The sequence below is a fragment of the Loxodonta africana genome, chromosome 25 (assembly GCF_030014295.1).
Source record: "Loxodonta africana isolate mLoxAfr1 chromosome 25, mLoxAfr1.hap2, whole genome shotgun sequence".
Classification (NCBI taxonomy): Eukaryota; Metazoa; Chordata; class Mammalia; order Proboscidea; family Elephantidae; genus Loxodonta; species Loxodonta africana.
This window is the reverse complement of record NC_087366.1, coordinates 28,948,174-28,972,367: the sequence shown is the minus strand read 5'-3', so window position 1 is coordinate 28,972,367 and position 24,194 is coordinate 28,948,174. Positions and strand designations below refer to the sequence as shown.

The window sequence follows — 24,194 nt, the reverse complement described above, 5'->3', positions numbered from 1 at the left end:
TCCTTATTCCCTCCTTGATGTCTTCTATAACCCAGTCTTTTTTCAGGAGGATATTGTTCAGTTTCCAAGTATTTGATTTCTTTTCCCTAGTTTTTCTGTTATGGATTTCTAGTTTTATTGCCTTGTGGTCTGAGAAGATGCTTTGTAATATTTCGATGTTTTGGATTCTGCAACGGTTTGTTTTATGACCTAATATGTGGTCTATTCTAGAGAATGTTCTATGTGCGCTAGAAAAAAAAGTATACTTTGCAGCAGTTGGGTGGAGGGTTCTGTATAAGTCAATGAGGTCAAGTTGGTTGATTGTTGTAATTAGGTCTTCCGTGTCTCTATTGAGCTTCTTACAGGATGTCCTGTCCTTCTCCGAAAGTGGTGTGTTGAAGTCTCCTACTATAATTGTGGAGGTGTCTATCTCACTTTTCAGTTCTGTTAAAATTTGATTTATGTATCTTGCAGCCCTGTCATTGGGTGCATAAATATTTAATATGGTTATGTCTTCCTGATCAATTGTCTCTTTTATCATTATGTAGTGTCCTTCTTTATCCTTTGTGGTGGATTTAAGTCTGAAGTCTATTTTGTCAGAAATTAGTATTGCTACTCCTCTTCTTTTTTGCTTATTGTTTGCTTGATATATTTTTTTCCATCCTTTGAGTTTTAGTTTGTTTGTGTCTCTAAGTCTAAGGTGTGTCTCTTGTAGGCAGCATATAGACGGATCGTGTTTCTTTAGCCAGTCCGTGACTCTCTGTTTCTTTATTGGTGCATTTAGTCCATTTACATTCAGCATAATTATAGATAAATAAGTGTTTAGTGTTGTCATTTTGATGCCTTTTTATGTGTGTTGTTGACAATTTCATTTTTCCACATACTTTTTTGTGCTGAGACGTTTTTCTTAGTAAATTGTGAGATCCTCATTTTCGTAGTGTTTGACTTTATGTTTGTTGAGTTTTTCTTGGCTTTTATCTTGAGTTATGGAGTTGTTATACCTCTTTGTGGTTACCTTATTATTTACCCCTATTTTTCTAAGTAAAAAGCTAACTTGTATCGTTCTATGTTGCCTTGTATCATTCTCCATATGGCAGTTCTATGCCTCCTGTATTTAGTCCCTCTTTTTGATTATTGTGATCTTTTACATACTGACTTCAGTGATTCCCTGTTATGAGCATTTTTTTTAAATTAATCTTAATTTGTTTTTGTGATTTTCCTATTTGAGTTGATATCAGGATGTTCTGTTTTGTGACCTTGTGTTGTGCTGGTGTCTGATGTTATTGGTTTTCTGACCAAACAATATCCTTTAGTATTTCTTGTAGCTTTGGTTTGGTTTTTGCAAATTCTCTAAACTTGTGTTTATCTGTAAATATCTTAATTTTGCCTTCATATTTCAGAGAGAGTTTTGCTGGATATATGATCCTTGGCTGGCAGTTCTTCTCCTTCAGTGCTCTCTATATGTCGTCCCATTCCCTTCTTGCCTGCATGGTTTCTGCTGAGTAGTCTGAACTTATTCTTATTGATTCTCCCTTGAAGGAAACCTTTCTTTTCTCCCTGGCTGCTTTTAAAATTTTCTGTTTATCTTTGGTTTTGGCGAGTTTGATGATAATATATCTTGGTGTTTTTCTTTTTGGATCAATCTTAAATGGGGTTCGATGAGCATCTTGGATAGATATCCTTTTGTCTTTCATGATGTCAGGGAAGTTTTCTGTCAGGAGTTCTTCAACTCTTTTCTCTGTGTTTTCTGTCCTCCCTCCCTGTTCTGGGACTCCAATCACACGCAAGTTATCCTTCTTGATAGAGTCCCACATGATTCTTAGGGTTTCTTCATTTTTTTAAATTCTTTTATGTGATTTTTTTTCAGCTATGTTGGTGTTAATTCCCTGGTCCTCCAGATGTCCCAGTCTGCATTCTAATTGCTCAAGTCTGCTCCTCTGACTTCCTATTGCGTTGTCTAATTCTGTAATTTTATTGTTAATCTTTTGGATTTCTACATGCTGTCTCTCTATGGATTCTTGCAACTTATTAATTTTTCCACTATGTTCTTGAATAATCTTTTTGAGTTCTTCAACTGTTTTATCAGTGTGTTCCTTGGCTTTTTCTGCAGTTTGCCTTATTTCATTTGTGATGTCTTGAAGCGTTCTGTAAATTAGTTTTTTATATTCTGTATCTGATAATTCCAGAATTGTATCTTCATTTGGGAAAGATTTTGATTCTTTTGTTTGGGGGGTTGTAGAAGCTGTCATGGTCTGCTTCTTTATGTGGTTTGATATGGACTGCTGTCTCCGAGCCATCACTGGGAAACTAGTTTTTCCAGAATATCCGCTGACTGGGACGCTGGCTCCAGGCTCCGAAAGCAATCGCTGCTTCCCTGTATTTGTTCGTTTTCCATCTCTAAATCTGTGTTTGTTGTTCAGGGTTCGTAGATTGTTATGTATGTGATCGATTCACTTGTTTTTCTGAGTCTTTGTTGCAAGAGGGATCCGAGGTAGCGTCTACCTAGTCCGCCATCTTGGCCCCGCCCTCATTGTTATTCTTTATTGTTGCATAATATTTCATTGTGTGTGTACCATAATTTGTTTATCGACCTTTTGAATTATTTTAATTTTTTTAGTGTTTCATTTTTACTGTATCAGTTTATATGGCTCTTTTAGTGGTTGTTATAGTGATTGGGATCTTCATTTCTTGAATATAGTAGAAATACAGTAACTTTGGTTGGTTTAAACTTACCTTTCCATGGCTGTCTTCGTGTTTACTTTTTTCTATTTTGAATGCAGCAGACAATTTTAACTTTCTTATTTGGTAAATGATTTGAGGATGCATCTGAAATTTAGCTTATGATTCAAGATTAATTCTTAGAAATAGTGGATAGTTAAAATAGTTATATCTTTGTAATTTAAATGGATTATAGTACAGGTGGAGATTTGAGGTAATAATGTTGCAAGGTTCCTGTATTATCCTTGTTTTATGTCCTTTGGTACTGTCAACCCTGTAATAGGAATAAATTTGTTGTAGATACTGGTGAATGTTGAAAGTATTACTATATTTAATCTTCTTAATAATTTGGAGGTGATATTATTCCTATTTTATTGCTACAGATACAATGATTCAGCAAAGTAATTTGTCCAAGATCACATATCTTATTAGTAGTGAAATTTGAGTTCAAACCCAGATCCATTTGACTCCAAAGTCCATATGTTTTACTGTTCACCTAGTCATTCATTCAACAGATATTTATTCAGTACCTACTATGTGTCAGGTACTGTACTATTTGTGTTGAAATCAACATGGTCCTTGCCCTCATGATTCGTACTGTCTTGTTAGCAGGACAGCCGCTAAACAAATAACTCTAAAAACTAATGTGTAATTACAAATTGTGGAAAGTGCCATGAGGGAGAAGCACAGGGTATGATAAGAAACAAAATCATGGGGAACCTAGTTTAGAATAGGGGTCAGGAAGACCTCTTTGTGGAAGTGACATTTGAGGTGAGTCTCTGAGATGAACAGGAGTTAGCAAAGAGCCAAAGGGGGAAGCTGTAGTGTCAGAAAGCAAAGGATGTCCCAAGGCCTCGAGTTGGGAAAGAGTTTAAAGGATTCAAGGAGCTGAAAGAAGTGCCAGTATGGCTAGAATGGAGCAAGAAGCTTTGGGTGTGAGAAGAGGCTGGAGACAGAGGCAAGGATAAGTTTATCCAGCACTTCGTAGGCCATGCTACGGGTTTATGGTGGTTAATTGACAGTTGCCTTAATTATTCCTCATAAAAGAAAATGGCCATTTAGAGCATACACAATTTATAAGGTAAAAAGTATTGCATTCCATGACTTAGTTGGTGACCGTAGCTGATACCTCTTTACCTTAGTATGAGGTAGTCAGTTCTAAGAATCTAGCATTTCTTGCTTACCTGTCTGCCTGAGAACTTGTGGTGCCTCATGTTTTTCTGATAAAAAGAAATTTTCTCTCAAGATGGTCAGTAGGTTTTACTGTATTGGTTAAAATAATACTAGAGGAGCCATACATTTAGATTTAGAATATCATGTGAAGAACAATGTACTTTAAAAGTTAGTTTTTCAACTTCAGACATGCTAGTGATTAAATATGACATGCTGCTTGTCATTTAAGCTCCTTTCAATGAACCATTGAAATACTGTCTTTCAGTGTTTCTTCAAATTTCTAATATTGAAACACATTTTATATCTTTCTCAGTCTGAGGGAAAAGGCCATGCTAGTGCTGGAGATGCAATATATGAGGTGGTGAGTCTACAGCGAGAGTCTGAGAAGGAGGAACCAGTCACTCCTACTAGTGGAGGGGGTCCAATGTCACCTCAAGAAGATGAACCAGAAGAAGGTAAGAAATTGAACTTACTTAATCCTCACTCTTTATATAGCTGCTTTACTTATAATCCTCAAATGTGTATGTGTGTGTATGTGTAGCTTATGCAGGCATGGAGGGTGGCTATTCCTAGTTTATTCCACTCTTCAGCTAGATTTGGCTCTACAACACGCAGAAGAGAATTTGGTTAATTTGGTTCCTTGGTTACATGGCTCCCAGTGCCACTTATACATAGCTATTTAAATTTGACAAGATTCAAGGAGCTGAAAAAAGGCCAGTTTGGCTAGAATGTAGTAAGAAACTTTGCTGTTTTTGCTGCCTACTTTATTTCACTGAAGTACTTTTGAAGTGTTTAAAGAGAAATTTCAAGGTCCCTCAAGTGCTTTTAGAATTTCAGAGATATGTCCTACTTTCATTTGACGTTATAGTTCTGAGTTGTCTTTTTGTTCTTTCTGTATCACTTGCCGCTATTTTTTGAAAGTAATGTGACATTTGCTTTGTTCACTATATGAATACCCTTAAGAGGTGTTAACCAACCTTACAAGAATTTGTCTATGTGCTCAATACTCTTTTTGAAGAAGCTAGAGCTAAATGGAAGATCTTTAAGCCCTTATAGTAAATGCTTGGAATCCCTGGGTGGTTCAGATGGTTAATGTGCTCAGCTGCTGACCAAAAGGTTGGAAATTCAAGTCCCCTGAGATGTGTCTCAGGAAAAAGTCCTGGCGGTCTACTTCTGAAAAATCAGCCATCGAAAATTTTATGGACGGGTAGGTACAGATGCGTAGACAGGTGAGAACAGATAGAAGTATCTATAAAAAAAAAAAAAAAAATTTTTTTTTTAGGTATGTCTAAATACAAATATGTGGGTGTAGGCACAAATACGGATACTCCCCAGACATAACCAGATACCTTCCAACATTGGTTTTCTGGGTTTGAAGGCTTAGGACCACAGTCTTATGGGACAACTCAGTCAACCGGCATAACATAGTTCACAAAAACCATGATCTGCAGCCTAGTGAAGTGAGTAGCGTCTGGGGTCTTAAAAATTTGGGAGCAGCCGTCTAAGACACAGCTACGGGTCTTGACTTGCCAGGAGCAAAACAGTAAGAAGGTAACCAAAAGTGCAGAGAAGAAACAAGTATACAAGAACCACAAACCCATCTACCCTGAGACCAGAACTTGATGGTACTCGGCTACCACCACTGATCATTTTGACCGGGATCACAATAGTTGGTCCTGGACAGAATGGGAGAAAAATATGAAGCAGAACTCAAATTCTTATTGAAAAAAAAAAGTCAGACTATCTGGAACAGTAGAGAACAGAAGACCCCCTGAGACTATCACCCTGAGACGCTTCTTAAAACGTAGAACCAAGCCTATCTTCTGAGGCCACCTTTTAGTGCAATAGCAGAGTGACACACAAAATGAAGGATGTTACATGCATAAGATCGATTCCCTATTTAAAAACCATCAGTATGAGACCAAAAGGTCAGCAATTTCTCAAAAAGCAAAGATGAGAAGATTGGGGGCAGGGAAACTAGAGTACTGGAAAGGAAACAAACAGTACACAATTGAAGAGAATGTTGACACATTGTGATAAATGTAACTAATGTCACTGTACAATTTTATGGAAATTGTCAAATGAACACCTAACTTGCTATGTAAACATTCACCAAAAACTCAATAAAATATGCTTTAAAGAAAAAAAAGAACCCTGTGGTACAATGGTTAAATGTTTGGCCGCTAATCAAAAGATCAGTGGTTCAAACCTACCCAGCAGGTCCACTGGAGAAAGACCTGGCCAAAAAAAAAAAAAAAAGGAAAATTCTGTGGATCACAGTTCTGCTTTGACACAAAGTCAAAGTTGACTTGATGGCAACTTTTTTTTTTTCCCACTCCATTATCTGCCTATAGTCTAAACCAAACCCAATGCTGTCGAGTTGATTCCGACTCATAGCGACCCTATGGGACAGAGCAGAACTGCCCCATAGAGTTTCCAAGGAGTGCCTGGCGGATTTGAACTGCCGACCCTTCGGTTAGCAGCCGTAGCACTTAACCACTATGCTACCAGGGTTTCCGCCTGTAGTCTACGGTTTATTAAAAGTAAATTTCTGAATTTATATCATTTTTGAAAAAAAATCTTAGAATTCTCAGTCTTTATATGAAACCATTTCTGTTTTGATTGTGATAAAAATAACAGTAGCTAGTATTTCTTGGGAATCCCTGCGCAGTACAAATGGTTAAGGCTGCTAACTGAAAGGTTGAAAGTTAAGGTCCACCCAGAGGAGCCGCAGAAGAAAGACCTGGCAGTTTGCTTTTGAAAAATCAGCCACTGAAAACCCTATGGAGCACAGTTCTACTCTGGCACACATGGGTCTCCATGAGTCAGAATCAACTTGATGGCAGTTCTTTTCTTTTTTAATGTTTATCGAGGGCTTACTATATGCTAGTCATCATTCTAAGTGTTTCCAATGTGTTGACTCACTTAATGCTTGCAATCTTATGAGTACTCTTTTCAATTTGGTATTATGAATAAGGAACAAAAAGGAATAGAGAGGATAAATGACTTGCTTAAAGTCATTTAGCTGGAAGTAACAAATCTGAGACTGCACTCTGGCTGCCCCACTCTCAAGCCTGCAGTTGTAAATATTACCACACTATCCTGCCAAGTTAGCCAAATGACTAAAACATCTAAACAACTCATTTTTTTAAAAAAAGAGGTAGAACTCACCTATCATAACAGTCGACCATTTTAAAGTGTACAATCCCAAGGCATTTAGTACATTCCCAATGTTGTGCAGCCATCACCTCCACCTAGTTCCAAAACATTTTCTTCACCCCAAGAGAAAACTGTATATGCACTAAGCTGTCACCCTTCATTCTCTCTGTCCCTCTGCAGCCCCTGGCAGTCACTAATCTGCTTTCTGTCTCTCTGGATTTATTTATTCTGGATATTTCATATAAATGGAATCATACAAAATGTGACCCTTTGTGTATGGCTTATTTTGCTTACCATAACTTAAGCATAATTAGCTAATCACTTAGTATAGTTTTTGAGGCTCATCCATGTTGTAGCATGTTATCAGCATTTAATTCCTTTTTATGGCTGAATAATATTCTCTTGTATGAATATACCACATTTCGTGTATCCACTCATCACTCGGTGGACATTTGGGTTGGTCTCACCTTTTGGCTGTTGTGATTAGGGATGATATGAACATTCATGTACAAGTAGTTCTTTGAATACCTGTTTTCAGTTCTTTCAGGTATACACCTAGGATTGGTATTGCTGGGTCATATGTTTCACTTTTAACTTTTTGAGGAACCAGTGTAAAATAGTGGTTGTACCATTTTACATTCCCACTAGCATCTCTACGTCCTTGCTAACACTTGTTATTTTGTTTAATTTTTTTTTCATGGCCATTCTAGTGGGTGTGAAGCGGTATCTTGTTGTGGTTTTGATTTGCATTTCCCTAGTGATTACTAATACTGAGGGTCTTTCTATGTAGTTATTGGCTGTTCGTATATCTTCTTTGGAGATACGTTTATTCAGTTCCTTTGCTCATTTTCAAATTGGGTTGTTCGTCTTTTTGTCATTGAGTTGTAGGAGTTCTTTATATATTCTGAATATTAAGACCTGTATGATTTGCAGGTAATTCTTCCTGTCCTGTAGGTTGTCTTTTTACTTTCTTGATAGTCTCTCTTTTTTTTTTTTTTAGGTATTATATGTGTTTAATTTTTGAACTTTTTATTAAATTATAATTTACAGACATAAAAATACACAAATCAACTTGTGAAAACTCATCACTTGTATACCTAGTACCCTGAGTCAGAAACAGATCATTACCATTTCCACGAACGTGTCCTTTGTGCTCACTTCCAGTCAGTGTCCCCACCTCCCAAGGGTAACCGCTATCCTGACTTACAACACATTAGCTTAGTTTTGCCTCTTTTTGAACTTTTGATAATGTCTTTAAAATTTTATAATTATTTTGTTGTTATTAAGAATATTCACAGCAGAACATACACCAGTTCAACAATTTCTACATGTACAATTCAGTGACATTGATTACACTCTTCAGGTTGTGCAACCATTCTCACTCTCCTTTTCCGAATTATTCTTCCCTATCACTGCCCCCTAAGTTTTCCTATGTAATCTTTCAAGTTGCTGTTGTCAGTTCGATCCCACATAGACAGTTCTTAAAAAAGCACAATTCTCAAGGCAGACATTCTTTACTAGTTAAGCTAAACTATTATTTGGTTTTAAGAAGACTTCAGGGGATATTTTTGGTTTAAGGTTTAAAGATAATCCTCAGGGCAACACCCAAAGTGATCTATAGATTCAGCTCAATCCTAATCAAAATTCCAACAGCCTTCTTCAGAAATGGAAAAATCAATCCTTAACTTTATATAGAATGGTAAGAGGCTCTGAATAGCTAAAGTAACATTGAAGAACAAAGTAGGAGGACCCACACTTTCTGATTTTCAAACATATTATACAGCTATAGTAATCAAAATAACCCAGTTTGATAGTGTCTTTTGAAGCACGAAAAACCAAAACCAAACCTATTGCTATCGAGTCCATTCTGACTTATAGGGACCCTATAGGATGGAATAGAACTGCCTCAAGGGTTTCCAAGGAGCAGCTGGTGGATATGAACTGCTGACCTTTTGGATAGCAGCCAGTCTCTTAACCACTGCACCGCCAGGGCTTCAAAAGTTTTTAACTTTGATAAAGTCCAATTTATCTATTTTTTTCTTCTCTTCTTTGTGCTTTTGGTACCATATCTAAGAATCCATTGCCAAATGAGTCATGAATACTTACTCCTTTGTTTTCTTCTAAGAGTTTAAAGTTTTAACTTTTACATTTAGATCTTTCATTCATTTTGAATTACTTTTATATATGACTTGATTCAGGAGTCCGCCATACTTTTACATGTAGCTATCCAGTTGTCCCAGCACCATTTGTTGATGTGTGAATCCTCCAACTTAGTTTTCTTCTTCCAAATTGGTTTGGCTGTTCAGCGTGCCTTGTAATTCATGTGAATCTTAGGATCAGAAGTGGAAAACATTTCTTCAAAAAACATTGCTGGGATTTTAATAGGAATTGTGTTGAAATTGTAGATCGCTTTGTGAAGTATTGACATCTTAATAATTTTATTATTAAGTCTTCCAGTCTGTGAACACTGGATGTCTTTCCATTTATTTAGGCCTTTAATTTATTTCAGCAGTGTTTTTAGCAATTCACTTTTTTTTTTTTTTTTTTCAGTTATCAAAAATACTTTAGCTTTTCTTGCAAAACAGAAATGAAATAATTTATACTGGACACATACATTTTTTTTTACCTATGGCTTTAGCCTACCCCTACTCCACCAGAAGCAATCAACCCAAAAAAAAAAAAAAAAAAAAGAAACAGCTGTGCAATAACAAAACAACTGTACCTGACCCCCACATTTACAATGACACCAGGTTATGCTGCAAAACAGAAGGGGGTGTCATCTGCCTTGTGCCCAAAGGTTTCTTCTTCATTTCTTATACTAGGTAACCATCACTGAGCATGCTGTGTGCCAAGACAAAAACATCAGTTCAACATATGTCAGATCTCACTAGAGATGGTGAATGTAGTAGAAGTTGGAAATTTTCTAGCAGTATTTTCTTCAAGTAAGCATTGTCAAAGCAGCAACTCTTTTTTTTTTTTTTTTAATTTTAAGGTCATTTCTTTACAACTTATTCAGTCATTGTTTTATTTGGGCTGTGCTCTTTAAATCAGTTGATTAGTTTTCCCTTCAACAAAATGTTTGTGAATTACTTGTCTTCCCCACAAAAATTAAAAGAAAGAAATGCAATTAAACTGAAAGATAGCTTGCGCTTTACATTAAAAGAACATTCTAAAGAAAATTCCCTTAGCCTCAAACTTACCTGAATGCTGAGATTTCATAAAAAGGCATTTTTCTTAGGCTTTTATAAGGAAGAGGAGCCCTGGTGGTGCAGTGTTAAAGTGCTCGAATGTAACAAAAAGGTCAGCGGTTCAAACCCCCCATCCTATCCGCAGAAGGAAGGTATGGCAGTCTGCTTCTGTAAAGATTTACTGCCTTGGAAATCTTATGGAACAGTTCTGCTGTGTACTGTAGATCCCTATGAGTTGGAATCCACTTGACAGCAGTGGGTTTTTTGGTTTTCTGTAAGGAAGCCTTTATGATGAATAAGCCGAACCTATTGCCGTCAAGTCGATTTTGACTCATAGCAACCCTGTAGAACAGAGTAGAACCGCCCTGTAGGGTTTCCAAGGAGCAGCTGGTAGATTCGAACTGCTGACCTTTTGGTTAACAGCCTAAGTTCTTAACCACTGAGCCACCAGGGCTCCTTATAATGAATAAAAAACCAAATAACACCCTAAAAAAAAAAAGAGCATAGTCAAAATGGTATCTATGACGCATAAACTATGAGAGAAACTATTAGAGGACACAAAAATCAAAGATGTGGCCAATGCAACAGTATAATATATAAATCTAGGTAACTTTTGTGCATTATTCCAAATTTATTTTAAATAAACCTCAATTTATAGATGTAACATTTTCTAATTTTTAACAAATCCTATCATGTAGTAAAATCTAAATTCATTTACCTTTGAAATAAAACTGCTCTTCTCCACTTCATTTTATCCAAGAAGAACATTGCCCAAGGTAAAGAAGGATTTAGAATTTTTCCTAGAAATGAATCAGACCTAAGTAAAAAAAAAAAAGGGGGGGGCTCTACTCAAAACATTTGTAGCATGAACAGCTAAATAGTTTGACAGAATTTCAGTTTGTTCGCTTTCTTAAAAAACAGATTTCTTAAACATCGTAAGACAGACAAATTTTCTTCATAATACGGTTAATTTAAGAAGTCCTACTTAAAACTACACGTAGCTAATTTTCATGATCAGAAATAGTATTGTATCAACACAAAGGTTGAGCTAGACTCATCACCTTTTCAGTAGGGGAAATAGCACTGACATCCGAAGGCAGCACTGGGTCTCTTGAACAAATTAATGGCTACTTTCCCACAAAAAATTAACACAGTCTTAATGGACTGACTAAATAACCACTTCCTTTCATTATGCCCAGTGAGGTTAATATTATTTTCTTGCCAAAGATCATTTTGTATGAATCAGTTGCATGAATATTTGTTCTAAAACTATCAGGTTCTTTAAGAACTAAGGATATATAGTTGTAGGGTTACACCTCCATTATCTATAAACTATTTCCATGACATGAACAAGGCTTCCAAGGTCATTGATGGGGTCATCTCCATCCTAGCCAGAACGAAGAAGAAAAGAGCAGAGATCACATGCAGATTTTTGGGCTAGACCTAGAAGCTATATATACATTTTTTCATGCAAAACAAGAACCACAGGGGGCAGTTAGAAGATGTCACTGAGCTATGTATTCAGGAAGAAGAATAAACAGGTATGGCAAGCATGTACCAGCCTCTGTAAAATTACCAAAAGTCATTTGAATGCACATTTCAGGTGATGTCATACAAAAATGCCATTCCATTTAGAAATCAAAAAGATACGGAACTCGAATAAGGCGAGAACAAAAATAATAGAATGACAGGCGCTACTTAATAAGAGCACATTATACAATTTGGTATTACATAATTCTGAGTTTTACTCTAATTTAGTAAAAAAAAAAAAAAACTCTTCACTTCTCTCCCACTAACTAAAGAAAAGGATAACTAACTGACATGGATTAAGTATCTGCTTTGTGAAATATGATGTATTAGATATTTTAACAAACCTAGTTTCATATTTTACTCAAATTAGCCCTGAGAAATAACTATTATGACCCTTATATTACATATGAGGGAATGGACTCAAAAATTTTAAGTAAATCATCTGAGGCCATAGACCTAAAAAGTATATACAGAATTCAAACCTATGTTAATCTCACCCTAAAGCCCATGAACTTTCATGGCACACAAAACAAATGTATTCTTTTAACCACTGAATTGATATAACTTCACTTTTACTTACTTAAAAGTTAAGTTTTTTAGTAATCTCTTTACAAAGCAGTACTTATATAGTCTAGTTCTGTCTAAAATTAGTGGATTTTGGATAAACCAAACCAAACCCATTGCTGTCTAGTCGATTCCAACTTGTAGCGACCCTATGGGGCAGAGTAGACCTGCCCTATAGGGTTTCCAAGGAGCACCTGGTGGATTCAAACTGCTGACCTTTTGGTTAGCAGCTGTAGCTCTTAACCACTATGCCATCAGGTTTTTCAGATTTTGAATAGAAGAACATAAATGCAATATCATGTGAAAATATGGAACAGCATTGTGTTAGTGGGCTTTTGTTATATTTGGAAAGTATTTTTTTTTTACATGCAGTGTTATTTTTTTATTGTACTTTAGATGATTTACAGAACAAACTAGCTTCTTATTAAACAGCCATTTACTAATGAAAAGCAGGATTACTAGACAAGTGATACATTCAGAAACAAATGGCAAACCAAATGATCCAGAGGTTTGGCTGTTTCTTAATCAACAGCATGTATCCAGACACATCTACTGTCCAGATCTGAAGATAGTGTAGGTGGCATTGGAAAAGTCCATCTTTTTTTTTTTTTTTTTTTTTAGCAGAGAGCTAAATAGAGCTTAAGATTCATTTTTTTTTAAAGATAGTGGTGACAATTTGTCTAGTTGCTTAACCATCCACCTTTTTTTTTAATTTTAATTTTTTTATTATTGCACTTTAGATGCAGGTTTATAGAACAAACTGGCTTCCCATTAAACAGTTAGTACACATATTGTTTTGTGACATTGGTTAATTTTCATTTTTGACATAGCTATTTTGATAGTTGTTTTGACACAGTTGTGTCAAAATGGCTACCTTAGAATGTAAAGAAGGAGGGGCAGAAGAGATAGAGTTGAGAATATTCTGGAGGTAAAATCAATGAGGCTTATCAATTAGTTGGATGTGTTGGACAGCAGGAGAGAAGGGAGAAGGAAGAATCAAAAGTTATATCCAGGTTTCTCACTTGGATGATTGGATGATCTTGGTTCTAACCAGTGAGAAGGGAACACAGGAGGAGGAACAGATTGAGGTGTGGGTGTAAGATTCATTCACTTTTAGACAATGTTGAGTTTGAGCTCACTGTGAAAATTAAAATGGAATTTTTCAGTTACTAGAAGTAGTTTCAAATAGAATTTTTATAAGTGGGGATAAAAATTTGAGAGTTATCATCACGAAGCTGTGTAAGTGGTTTGGAAATTATTTCTGGGGAAATGTAGGAGAGGTGGGTTAAAAATGAAGTAGTACAGATCACTAAAAGATCACCAATGATTAAGGAGTAGGTACAGAAAAGAAAACACAGCTAAAGGAGAGGAGAGGCAAAAAAAAAAAAAAAAAAAAAAAAATCAGAGCAAAATGAAGAGGACCAAGACAGCAAAGTAGTGGAGTGGAGTGGAGATTCTCAAGGAGGGAGTCATCTACAGTGTTGTCAAATGGAACAGGGAGATTCAACAAGATAAGGACCAAAACTGTTCGGTGGATTTGGTATTTTTGGGAAGTCACTAAACCTATATGAGGATGATTTTAATAAATTTAGGAAAGAAGCCTCATTGTTATGGATTGAGTTGATTAAAGGTGAGGAAGGGGAGGCCAAGAATGTAACTATTCTTTGAAGAAATTTGATGAGAAGAAGAGGAGAGATGTTGGACTGAAAATATTGGGTTTGTCTAGCCAAGAAAGGGCATTTTTAGGGTATAGGAGATTTGAGCTTGTTTGTAGGCAGAGAGAGAGAACTAAAGATAGAGAGAAGTTTACCCATCCAATACTTAACCATACAGTTCCCTGACGTGCCTCTGTATCTTTGCAAATGCTATTTCCTCTACTTTGATGATTTTTTTCCACTTAAGTCTGTTTGAGTAAGCTCATCAACAAAGGCATGTTAACAGTCAAAAGAGAATAGTAATTTTAGCTTTGTGGCAGCTTCTATACTTAGAAATGTTTCAAAATACTTTCTATGACATTTTTAAGTAGGTTACTCAGGCAAATTACCTTTAAAATGCGTTTAACACAGTAGCCGAGTGAGGAGCTTGGCAAATCTACTTCTCAAAATTGTCAAAAACAACCATTTTAGGACTCTGGAAAGCAACCAAAATCCTTCAATAAATTGAGAAGCATTTATTCAAGAAAATTGACTGAACCTTGGGTGAAAACAGTGGAAGTCTGTGATGTTCTAGGTTCCGAGGCTGCTCCCATTCTGCTCCCCGTTCCTACTGGCTTATTGCCATAGAAGTTCTACTGGGGTGGGGTAAGCTGTGAAAACTAGCAGCGTTGCTCCTTTCAAAGGGATAAGACAGTACACAATACTGGGGAAGTCAGTGTAACTTGACTGAGGCAAAGTCATAGAAGCTTCACAGACACATCCATACTCGATGAGGGACTGAGTTACTGGCCTGAGGGCTTGGGACCATGGTCTTGGGGGACATCTAACTCAATTGGCCGAACATAGTTTATGAAGAAAATGTTCTACATTAGACTGGTGAGTGGCCTCTGGGGTCTTAAAAGCCTGCTAGTGGCTGTCTGAGATACATCTACTGGCCCCATTCTGGCTGGAGCAAAGGAGAATAAAGAAAACCAAAGACACAAGGGAAATACTAGTCCAAAGGACTAATGGACTGCAACTACCACAACCTCCACCAATCTGAGCTCAGAACAACGAGACGGTGCCTGGCTACCACCACCAACTGCTCCACAGGGATCACAATAGAGGATCCTGAACAGAGCGGTAGAAAAATGTAGAATAAAATTCAAATTCACACACACACACACAGACCAAACTTGCTGGTCTGACACAGACTGGAGAAACCTTGAGAGTATGGCCCTTGGACACCCTTTTAGCTCAGTACTGAAGTCACTCCTGAGGTTCACCCTTAAGCCAAAGATAAGACATGTCTAAGGAAGGGACAGGAAAACTGAACGAATGGAAACGGGGAACCTGGGATGGAGAAGAGGAAAGTGTTGACACATCAAGGAGTTGGCAGCCAATGTCACAAAACAATTTGTGTGTTAACTGTTTAATGAGAAACGAATTTGCTCTGTAAACTTTCATCTAAAGCACGATGAAAAAAAAAAATTACCTTTCAGAAATCAGAGTGAAATAAAGACATTCCAAGATAACAAAACCTGAGAGAATCTATAGTTAGCAGAGTTCCCTTACAAGAAATACTAAAGGAAGTCCTTCAGGCTGAAAGGAAAATAATTTTACTAATAATCATTGAATTGTACACCTAAAATGGGTAGATTTTATGGTATCAAAGTTTACCTCAGTAAAGCTGATTAAAAAAATACATTTGCCCTCTAATTATTCAAGATCTGGTTATTCAGTTTACATTTACTCAGTTGTTATTATTTTTTTTAAATCTCACCCTTTCTTTTGCTTCCTACTGGTAATGTTATTAGTAGCTCTTCTGAAGATTACTTATCAAGTAAGTGACAGAATTAGATATGAATGCAGATATGTTTGACTTCAACATTAGTCCAATTTCAATAGAAATGCCTAAGGACATAAAATTATAATTTTCCAGTGTTTAATTCATAATGCTGACATAACCTGCTTATAGAAAAACAAGCAGTTTCTTTCTTTATTTGAATGAATGTTTCCTCTCCTTCCTTTAGTATTCAAAGTAGTAGAATAGACTTAAGTTAAATGTGATTTACAGCAATTGATTGGAGCAAATTTTGTCTTTGAGGCTATCACTTACTATTTCTCAAGATCTTCTGCAATTTGCAAATTTTATTTCATTCTGTGTTTGTAACACTCACCAGGATTATAGAGGCAGAGTCAGCATGGTATAGTGGTTAAGAATGTGGACTCTGGAATCAGACCATGTGACTTCATCTATCTCTTTAATACTTCCTGGTAGTATATCTTTGAGCACATAACTTCTCAGAGTTACTTTCCTTGTCTGTAAAATGGTACCTACCTTGTGTTTTTGTGAGAATTAAATGAATTAACCTTTTTATAAATCATCTAGCACATGGTGAGCACTCAATAGTAGCAGTTGCTGCTCTTTTCTAAATCTCAAACTCATTGAAATTATAAATTTCCCTATATGCTTCTAATTCTGAGAGTTTCAAAAATTTATAGTTGACTTGAATCTTAATACTGTATGTCATATAAATGAAGCAATTTCTAAATAATCCACAATTTTTATCATTGGGAACCATCTTTAACAAACCCATCTTTCTCTTCTTAGAGAAGCGAGAAAACCAACTTCTTGATATTATCGTCCTGCAACCTCATTGCCAAAAACCAAAAAAAAAAAAAAAAAAAACCAAACCCACTGCCGTCGAGTCGATTCTGACTCATTGCCAGGAAAATGAAAATATAACATGCAATTGGTGTTAATGTGTATATTAGTCCAGAAATATGGACCATAAACCAGGACTGAAACGACAATTCCATGTATGAGGCTTTTAATGTTTCGTTGTTGTAAGCTTAAGAAGGCAGGGATCACGTCTGTATATTGTTCACTGTATCTCTGCACATACTCAATGAAGAGTTGTTGAAGAAATGAACTGCAGGAGATTTGGCAAGTACTGGAAACTCTATGAGAAGAAATTCAGCCATCAATACCTTACCTACAGGGAACCACTGTTAACCTTTTGTTATATTTTTCCAACAATTTGCATTTATCTATCCATATTTAAATACCATTAATATAGTATTGTAATACAGTTTCATGACTTTTGTCCAAGTAATATTTTAACATTTTTTTCTCATAATTATTAGTGAATGTAGAATTACCTACATTTTCAGATGAACTCAGTATGCTTATTGTACCAAGATGAATGGCAAAAGGATATTTGATAGCAGGCCATGGAGATATTTTAGTTTTGTCAAATACGTGATAAAATCCTTTTGCTTTAGTAATAATCGATTACTATTTAAGGGTATTTTGTATCCATTTCTCAAAGATCATCCAATATAGGGAGAGAATGCCTTTTTTTTTTTTTTAAAGCTCTGCTTGTCTTGCTCTTTGGCATTAGCATTCTAAGAAATAGATTTGAAAATAAAGGTGGATAGAATAGTATTTAAAGTAAAGATGTTTCAGACATATGTTAAATGATTTAAACTTGGTCACTAAAGAAGTAGTAAAACATTAGGTTTATAGCATAGATTCCATTGTGTTTCTAGCATTTTTGTTCTGTCTCCTAAACTGTTTTTCCCTCTTTCTTTTCTATTGTATGGAGATAATCTGGGTTCCAGGTTGAAGCCTCATTCTCCCACAACCAAATCTTCAGTCTTCCCCTGTCAGCAAGGGGCGGCTCCATTTTTCTTCTTGCTTTGGTTCCAAATCTAGGAATCCAGCATGATATGTGATAGATGTAAGATCACGTCACTGCTCTTCTTAAACTTTTCTTGTGGCTTTCATTTCACTTAGCTAAAGTTCTTGTATCATGGTTTGCAAGGCTGCATATGATATTGCTTTCCTATTTTTATCTTTCTGAGCTTGTTTCCTACCACTCCCTGCCTAACAGGTTCCACACTTGTCCTTTGGCTAATCTTCCAACACAATAGGCACACTCCTGCCTCAGGGCCATTGTACTCACTTTCCTCTGCCTGAAATGCTTTTCTCCCAGGTAGCCACAAGGTTTTTTCCCTTGCCTCCTTCTAATCTTTCCTCAAATGCCACATTCTCAACGAGGGCTTGCCTGCTCATGAAATAGGTACTGAATGAATGAATGGATATTTTTCTTTTTATAGTATTTCAAAATAATTTGATACTAGACTAGGAAAACAAAAGCAACATCTCTGGGATTGCATCTTAAAATAGAAAAATACATAAAATTTGCCATTTCTCATTCTTATATACAGTCAGAAGAAGAACAAGTCATCAGGTTTCTATATTTCTCTAATTTATTTTACTTCTGAACATTTTCTCACTACTTAATGTCACCTTGTCTTTTGAATGTCTACTAGCCATCACCTGTATTAAAACTACCAAAATCACAGAGTAGGAAGTAATAGTTTCTTTTCTTTTATAGATCAAGCATCTCATACATTTTCAATACATTTTATTATTAGTTCTGTAATTGACATTTCTGCCAACGCAAACATCAAAAGTTAGAGCTGGAGGTGGCATAGAAATGTTTTCCTGCGGGGGGGAATTTGAGTATTCTTTTATTTAATTATTTTCAACAATTTACCTGTCAAAGCAAAAGTGGAAGTTCAAGTCACTCTAAATTGTCTTGCCTTAGCCTATAATTTAACTAAAAAGGGATACATATTTAAAATGACTAAAATTGCTCTTAATTTTCTGGGGAAGATCTAAAGTAAAATGAATTAAAGTATCTGTACATATTTTTCAAATGCTGTTCAAAAAATGAAGTGTGTTAAAGAGTATTAATTTGAATGCAAGGAATCTTAACAGGAAGTTAAGTACATCAGTCACCTTATAGAGCTCCACGTGCCCTGAATTGTTCTGCTGTTGAAACTTGAGGTGAGCTTGGTATTGCTTTATGTAAAATTTAAACTGGCTTTCTGTCCGATGACCTCATACTTGCATTTAGTTACTTGTAACATGGGCAGTAAGCTACAAGTAGAAGCTATTTGTAGGCAACAGATGGCAAATAGAGTGTGCTGTCCGTTAAGACACATGCTCAAGTAATTGTAGAATTCCAGATTTGATTCACAGTACCATTAAGTAAGTTTAACTCTTGATTGTATTTTTTTTATGTTTAATAAGTATTTTTTTAATTGGCTAAGATGCCGTCTTAGAAAAATTTTCCCCTAATCTAAGTGACTGTTTGCTGTTTACTACTACTTCAAACTAATTGTGCTAACAAAATGTTCTCAAACTCAATTATAGTTTATCTCTGTTTAATTTTTTAATTTGTAGTCAGATTGGAGAAAAAACAACCAACTTTTACTATAGAAACAAGTTTGCAAGTGGAAATTCTTTGTACTCAAATGAAAAAAAGGTAGAGGATATAGAAAATATATTAGCTTTTTTAGAAAATATGATAATAATCATATAGCTCTCAGGTGTAGCAGGTACTGGTTAAAGAAGTGCTTCTCAGACTTTAACAGCACACATGGGGATCTTGTTAAAATGGAGATACTCATAGGTAGTCCCTGACTAACGGTGGGGTTCTGTTCCAATGACTGTTGTAAGTCGGTTCTGAAGTGAGTTGAATACCTCTTTTTTTTTTTGTTTTCATTATTATTGCCTTTTATTATCAGTATCTTTATAAATTCAATCTTTATTTGTTTTTTGGGGGTTGGAAACGTTACATATAAACTTACAGATATATTTTCATACATATATAAAAAAAATACACAAATCCTAACAGCTCTCCGATGATGAAGAAATGTTGGACGACGTTGGTGTTTTGTCAGGTGCGATAATAATTCCACTTGAGATCCTGGGTCATTCTGGATTATCCCTGGGAATGGGAATGGCGTTTCTAGTCAGAAAATTAGTGAGAGTTGTCTGTATGGTCCTTTTCTTCTTTTCTTCATGTATTTCATGGTAACATCTCACTGCTTCCTAAATCTGCCTAGTGGCTTTAGCAAAGTGATCAGCATTTGTGTCCGTGTTTTCAAGCAACTGAAGCCCTTGGCTTAGTTTATAAAAAACTTCAGCTAATCCTTTCACTGTAAAATTTTTTTGACAACTTCTTCCTCTTCTTCATTAGATTGTAATCTACCTTTGAATAACTAACGTCAAACTGATTAGGAACCAAAATCTGAAAAATTCCTTCACTTTTGCCATGTTATGTAACCTAATCACAAGGGTGACATCTATGATATTCATAAATTCCAACTTACACAGGGTATGTTCACCTGGGGACAGGAATCTTGGGGGCCATCTTAGAATTCTGCCTTCACAGAGTTATGTACCAAAAATGAAAGAAGCTGTAATTTTCCAAGTATTTGTTATATAACAGGTACTTCTGCATATCTGTTACCTCATTTAATTATTGCCGTAACTCTGCAAGATAGGTACTGTTAGACACCCCTTACTTTATAAGTTTGTATCTTACTTCTCCTATTATGCTAGGTTCTATCAAGGATATAACTATACACAATATTAGGTAAAATTAGCTAAAAAATCATTTAAATAAGTCTTCAAAATAGTGTATGATGAATTGTCAAATGAATTTTAGGAACATTGATTCCTATAGGTTTCCAGTGCCTTTTCTCAGGATATTTCCAATTTTGTGGAAGCCCTCATCACCTCTGCCTGCCGAAATCCTACCCAGGGTTCAACTTTCAGTTTAAATGATATTTTCCTCATGAAACCTGTGCTCTTCCTCAGTCAAAAGTGATTTCTTTCTCCCTGAATTCCAATATAATTTTGCTTGTACATCTTTGATGATGCTTATGATATTCGATGTTAAATTATATGTATCTTTTGTTCCCTGCTTGACTGTAAATTAATTCTGAGAAAGCTTAAGTTCTTACTCATCTCTGTATCTATCCCTGCTAGGTGTATCTGAGTTTAACACATAGTGGGTATACCGTAAATACTAGTTTAATGCATTTTCAAGTGACCAAGTCAGGAAAAGTTTTAAAGTATTTGTGGGAGTTGGAAAAGTGGAAAATAGGAAGCACAGCATTTTGACATTTGTGAAAACAAGAAGTATAGATGTGAACAGAAGTTGAACTATGGCTATGAGACAGTGAGTATGAGGCTGGAGAGGCAGGATGAGAGCAGGCCACGGAGAACCTCAACAGAAATGTTGTGCAGGGTGGCCTTTAATTGTGTAAAGCTGTGGAGAATCGGAGGGGTTTTGAGCTAGAGCATGGCATAGGCGAAGGTTCACTTTAGGAAGATTAATCTGATAGTAAGCTATGTAAAATGCAGTTAAGAGCTGCTAAGAAGGTATAATACATAAATCTAATTTGAGGAGATAACAGTCTGACTAGGGTGTTGACCCTAGAAATAGAAAACGACCAATTTCAGGGAAATAATTGACAGGAAAAGGTGACTGAATCATACCTGCTTTAGTTGCCATATTCAATGGCTCAGTGCTGGGTTAAGTTGCCCTGGAAGAGGAAATACTTATATATTAATTTCATTCATTCATTTAACAAATGTGTGCATGTACTATATTTTTAGCTCCGTGCTAGGCCCTGAGAGATGCCAAAAAGTTCCTTTACGGTTATTTACATTTTAGGTAGGAGTCAAGTTTTAAACCATTGCAGGAGTTAAATAACACTATGAAATATCACAGTACATATTGCACATAACCCACATATAATCCAGTGCCAAATGTGTGGCTTAAATCCCGAATACTGTCAGATTAATTAAGGTGTCATTTGGGCTCTTGATCTTTTCCTCTTCAGATAACCAATGATGTTTCAAAAAAAAAAACACCTGAGGTTCAAACATTGGACGCTTGACTACGATTTGGTCCCAAATCAACTAAATGCAGGCATTTAATATTAATTTCTTCCCCTGTGATTTGTATTGTATTAAAAAAATCTTTCACCATACCTACTCAATCTGTATGCTGAGCAAATAATCTGAGAAGCTGGACTATATGAAGAAGAATGGGGCATCAGGATTGGAGGAAGACTCATTAACCACCTGCGTTATGCAGATGACACAACCTTGCTTGCTGAAAGTGAAGAGGACTTGAAGCACTTATTAATGAAAATCAAAGACCACAGCCTTCAAGATGGATTGCACCTCAACATACAGAAAACAAAAATCTTCACAACTGGACCAATGAGCAACATCGTGATAAATGGAGAAAAGATTGAGGTTGTCAAGGATTTCATTTTACTTGGATCCACAATCAACACCCATGGAAACAGAGTCAAGAAATCAAATGATTCGTTGCATTAGGCAAATTTGCTGCAAAAGACCTCTTTAAAGTGTTGAAAAGCAAAGATGTCACCTTGAGGACTAAGGTGCGCCTGACCCAAGCCATGGTGTTTTCATTTGCCTCGTATGCATGCAAAAGCTGGACGATGAATAAGGAAGAGTGAAAAAGAATTGATGCCTTTGAATTATGGTGTTGTAAAGAATATTGAATATACTATGGAAACCCTGGTGGTGTAGTGGTTAAGCACTACGGCTGCTAAGCAAAGGATCGGCAGTTTGAATCCGCTAGGTGCTTTTTGGAAACTCTATGGGGCATTTCTACTCTGTCCTGTAGGGTCACTATGAGTCGGAATTGACTCGACGGCACTGGGTTTGGTTTAGTTTTTTGGTATGGACTGCCAAAAGAATGAACAAATCTGCCTTGGAAGAAGTGTAACCAGAATGCTCCTTAGAAACGAGGATGGTGAGACTATGTCTTACATACTTTGAACATGTTATCAGGAGCGATCAGTCCCTGGAGAAGGACATCATGCTTGGTAAAGTAGAGGGTCAGTGAAAAAGAGGAAGACCCTCAACGAGATGGATTGGCACAGTGGCAACAGTAGGCTCAAGCATAGGAGCAATTGTGAGGATGGCGCAGGACCAGGCAGTGTTTTGTTCTGTCGTGCATACGTTAGCTGTGAGTTGGAACCAACTTGAAGGTACCTTAACAACGACAACATTAATATCACACACAAGTAAAATTTTGCTGAAGATAATTAAAAAATGATTGCAGCAGTACGTTGACAGGGAACTGCCAGAAATTCAGCCAGATTCAGAAGAGAATGTGGAATGAGGGAAATTATTGATATCGGACGGAGCTTGGCTGAAAGTAGAGAATACCAGAAAACGTTTACCTCTGTTTTACTGACTATGCAAAAGCACTCGACTCTGTGGATCATAACAAATTATGGTTAACATTGCAAAGAATGGGAATTCCAAAACATTTAATTGTGCTCATGAGGAACCTGTACATAGACCTAGAGGCAGTCATTCAAACAGAATAAGTGAATACTGTGTAGTTTAAAATCAGGAAAGGTGTCTGTCAGGGTTGTTTTCTTTCACCATACTTACTCAATTTGTATGCTGAGCAAATAATCTGAGAAGCTGGCTTTGGGAAGAAGAATGTGGCATCATAAAGAAAACAGAAATCCTCACAACGGGACCAATAAGCAATATCATGATAAATGGAGAAAAGATTGACGTTGTCAAGGATTTCATTTTTCTTGGATCCACAATCAATGTCCATGGAAGCAACAGTCAAGAAATCAAACGACATATTGCATTGGGCAAATTTGCTGCCAAAAACTTCTTTAAAGTGTTAAAAAGCAAAGATGTTACTTTGAGGACTAAGGCACGCCTGACCATGAAAACACGAAGCCATGGCATTTTCAGTTGCCTTATACGCATGCAACAGCTCGACATGAATAAGGAAGCCCGGAGAAGAATTGACACCTTTGAATTATGTTTTGGCAAAAAATATTGAATATACATACCATGAACTGCCAGAAGAACGAACAAGTTGTCTTGGAAGAAGTACAGTCAGAGTGTTCCTTGGAAGCAAAGATGGTGAGACTTTGTCTCATGTACTTTGGACATGTTATCAGAAGGAACAAGCCCCTGGAGAATGACGTTATGCTTGGTAAGGTAGAGAGGGTCAGTGAAAAAGGGTCGATGAGATGGATTAACACAGTGGCTGCAACAATGAGCTCAAACATAGCAACAATTGTGAGGATGGCGCATGACCAGGCAGTGTTTCCTACTGTTCTACATAGGGTCCCTATGGATCGGAACCAACTCAATGACACATAACAACAACAACAAAAAAAGTTAGTTTTTGTTGTTGTTTGTTTATTTTGCATTTTGAAATAACCTCAATAATTTCAAAGTGAAAATTTGAAATAACCCCAAATTTCATGAATTGACAATAGAAAATGTGTTTGACAGGAAATACGACGAATAGCAAGGGAAAAAGAACAGCATGGCAGTTACTTTTTCACCATGATAGTGGAA

At 36.3% G+C, this 24,194-nt stretch overlaps 1 protein-coding gene across 18 annotated transcripts in view; it reads left to right on the top strand.

Annotated features, from left to right (window-relative positions):
• RABGAP1L (RAB GTPase activating protein 1 like) overlaps positions 1–24,194 on the top strand; it is a 785,265-nt gene that overhangs the window by 201,821 nt on the left and 559,250 nt on the right. For all 18 annotated transcript variants that reach the window (XM_023549257.2, XM_023549255.2, XM_023549261.2 and 15 more), the window contains one exon: positions 4,184–4,325. In XM_023549257.2, coding sequence (XP_023405025.1) covers positions 4,184–4,325 — 142 coding nt within the window. The remainder of the gene's footprint in view (positions 1–4,183; positions 4,326–24,194) is intronic.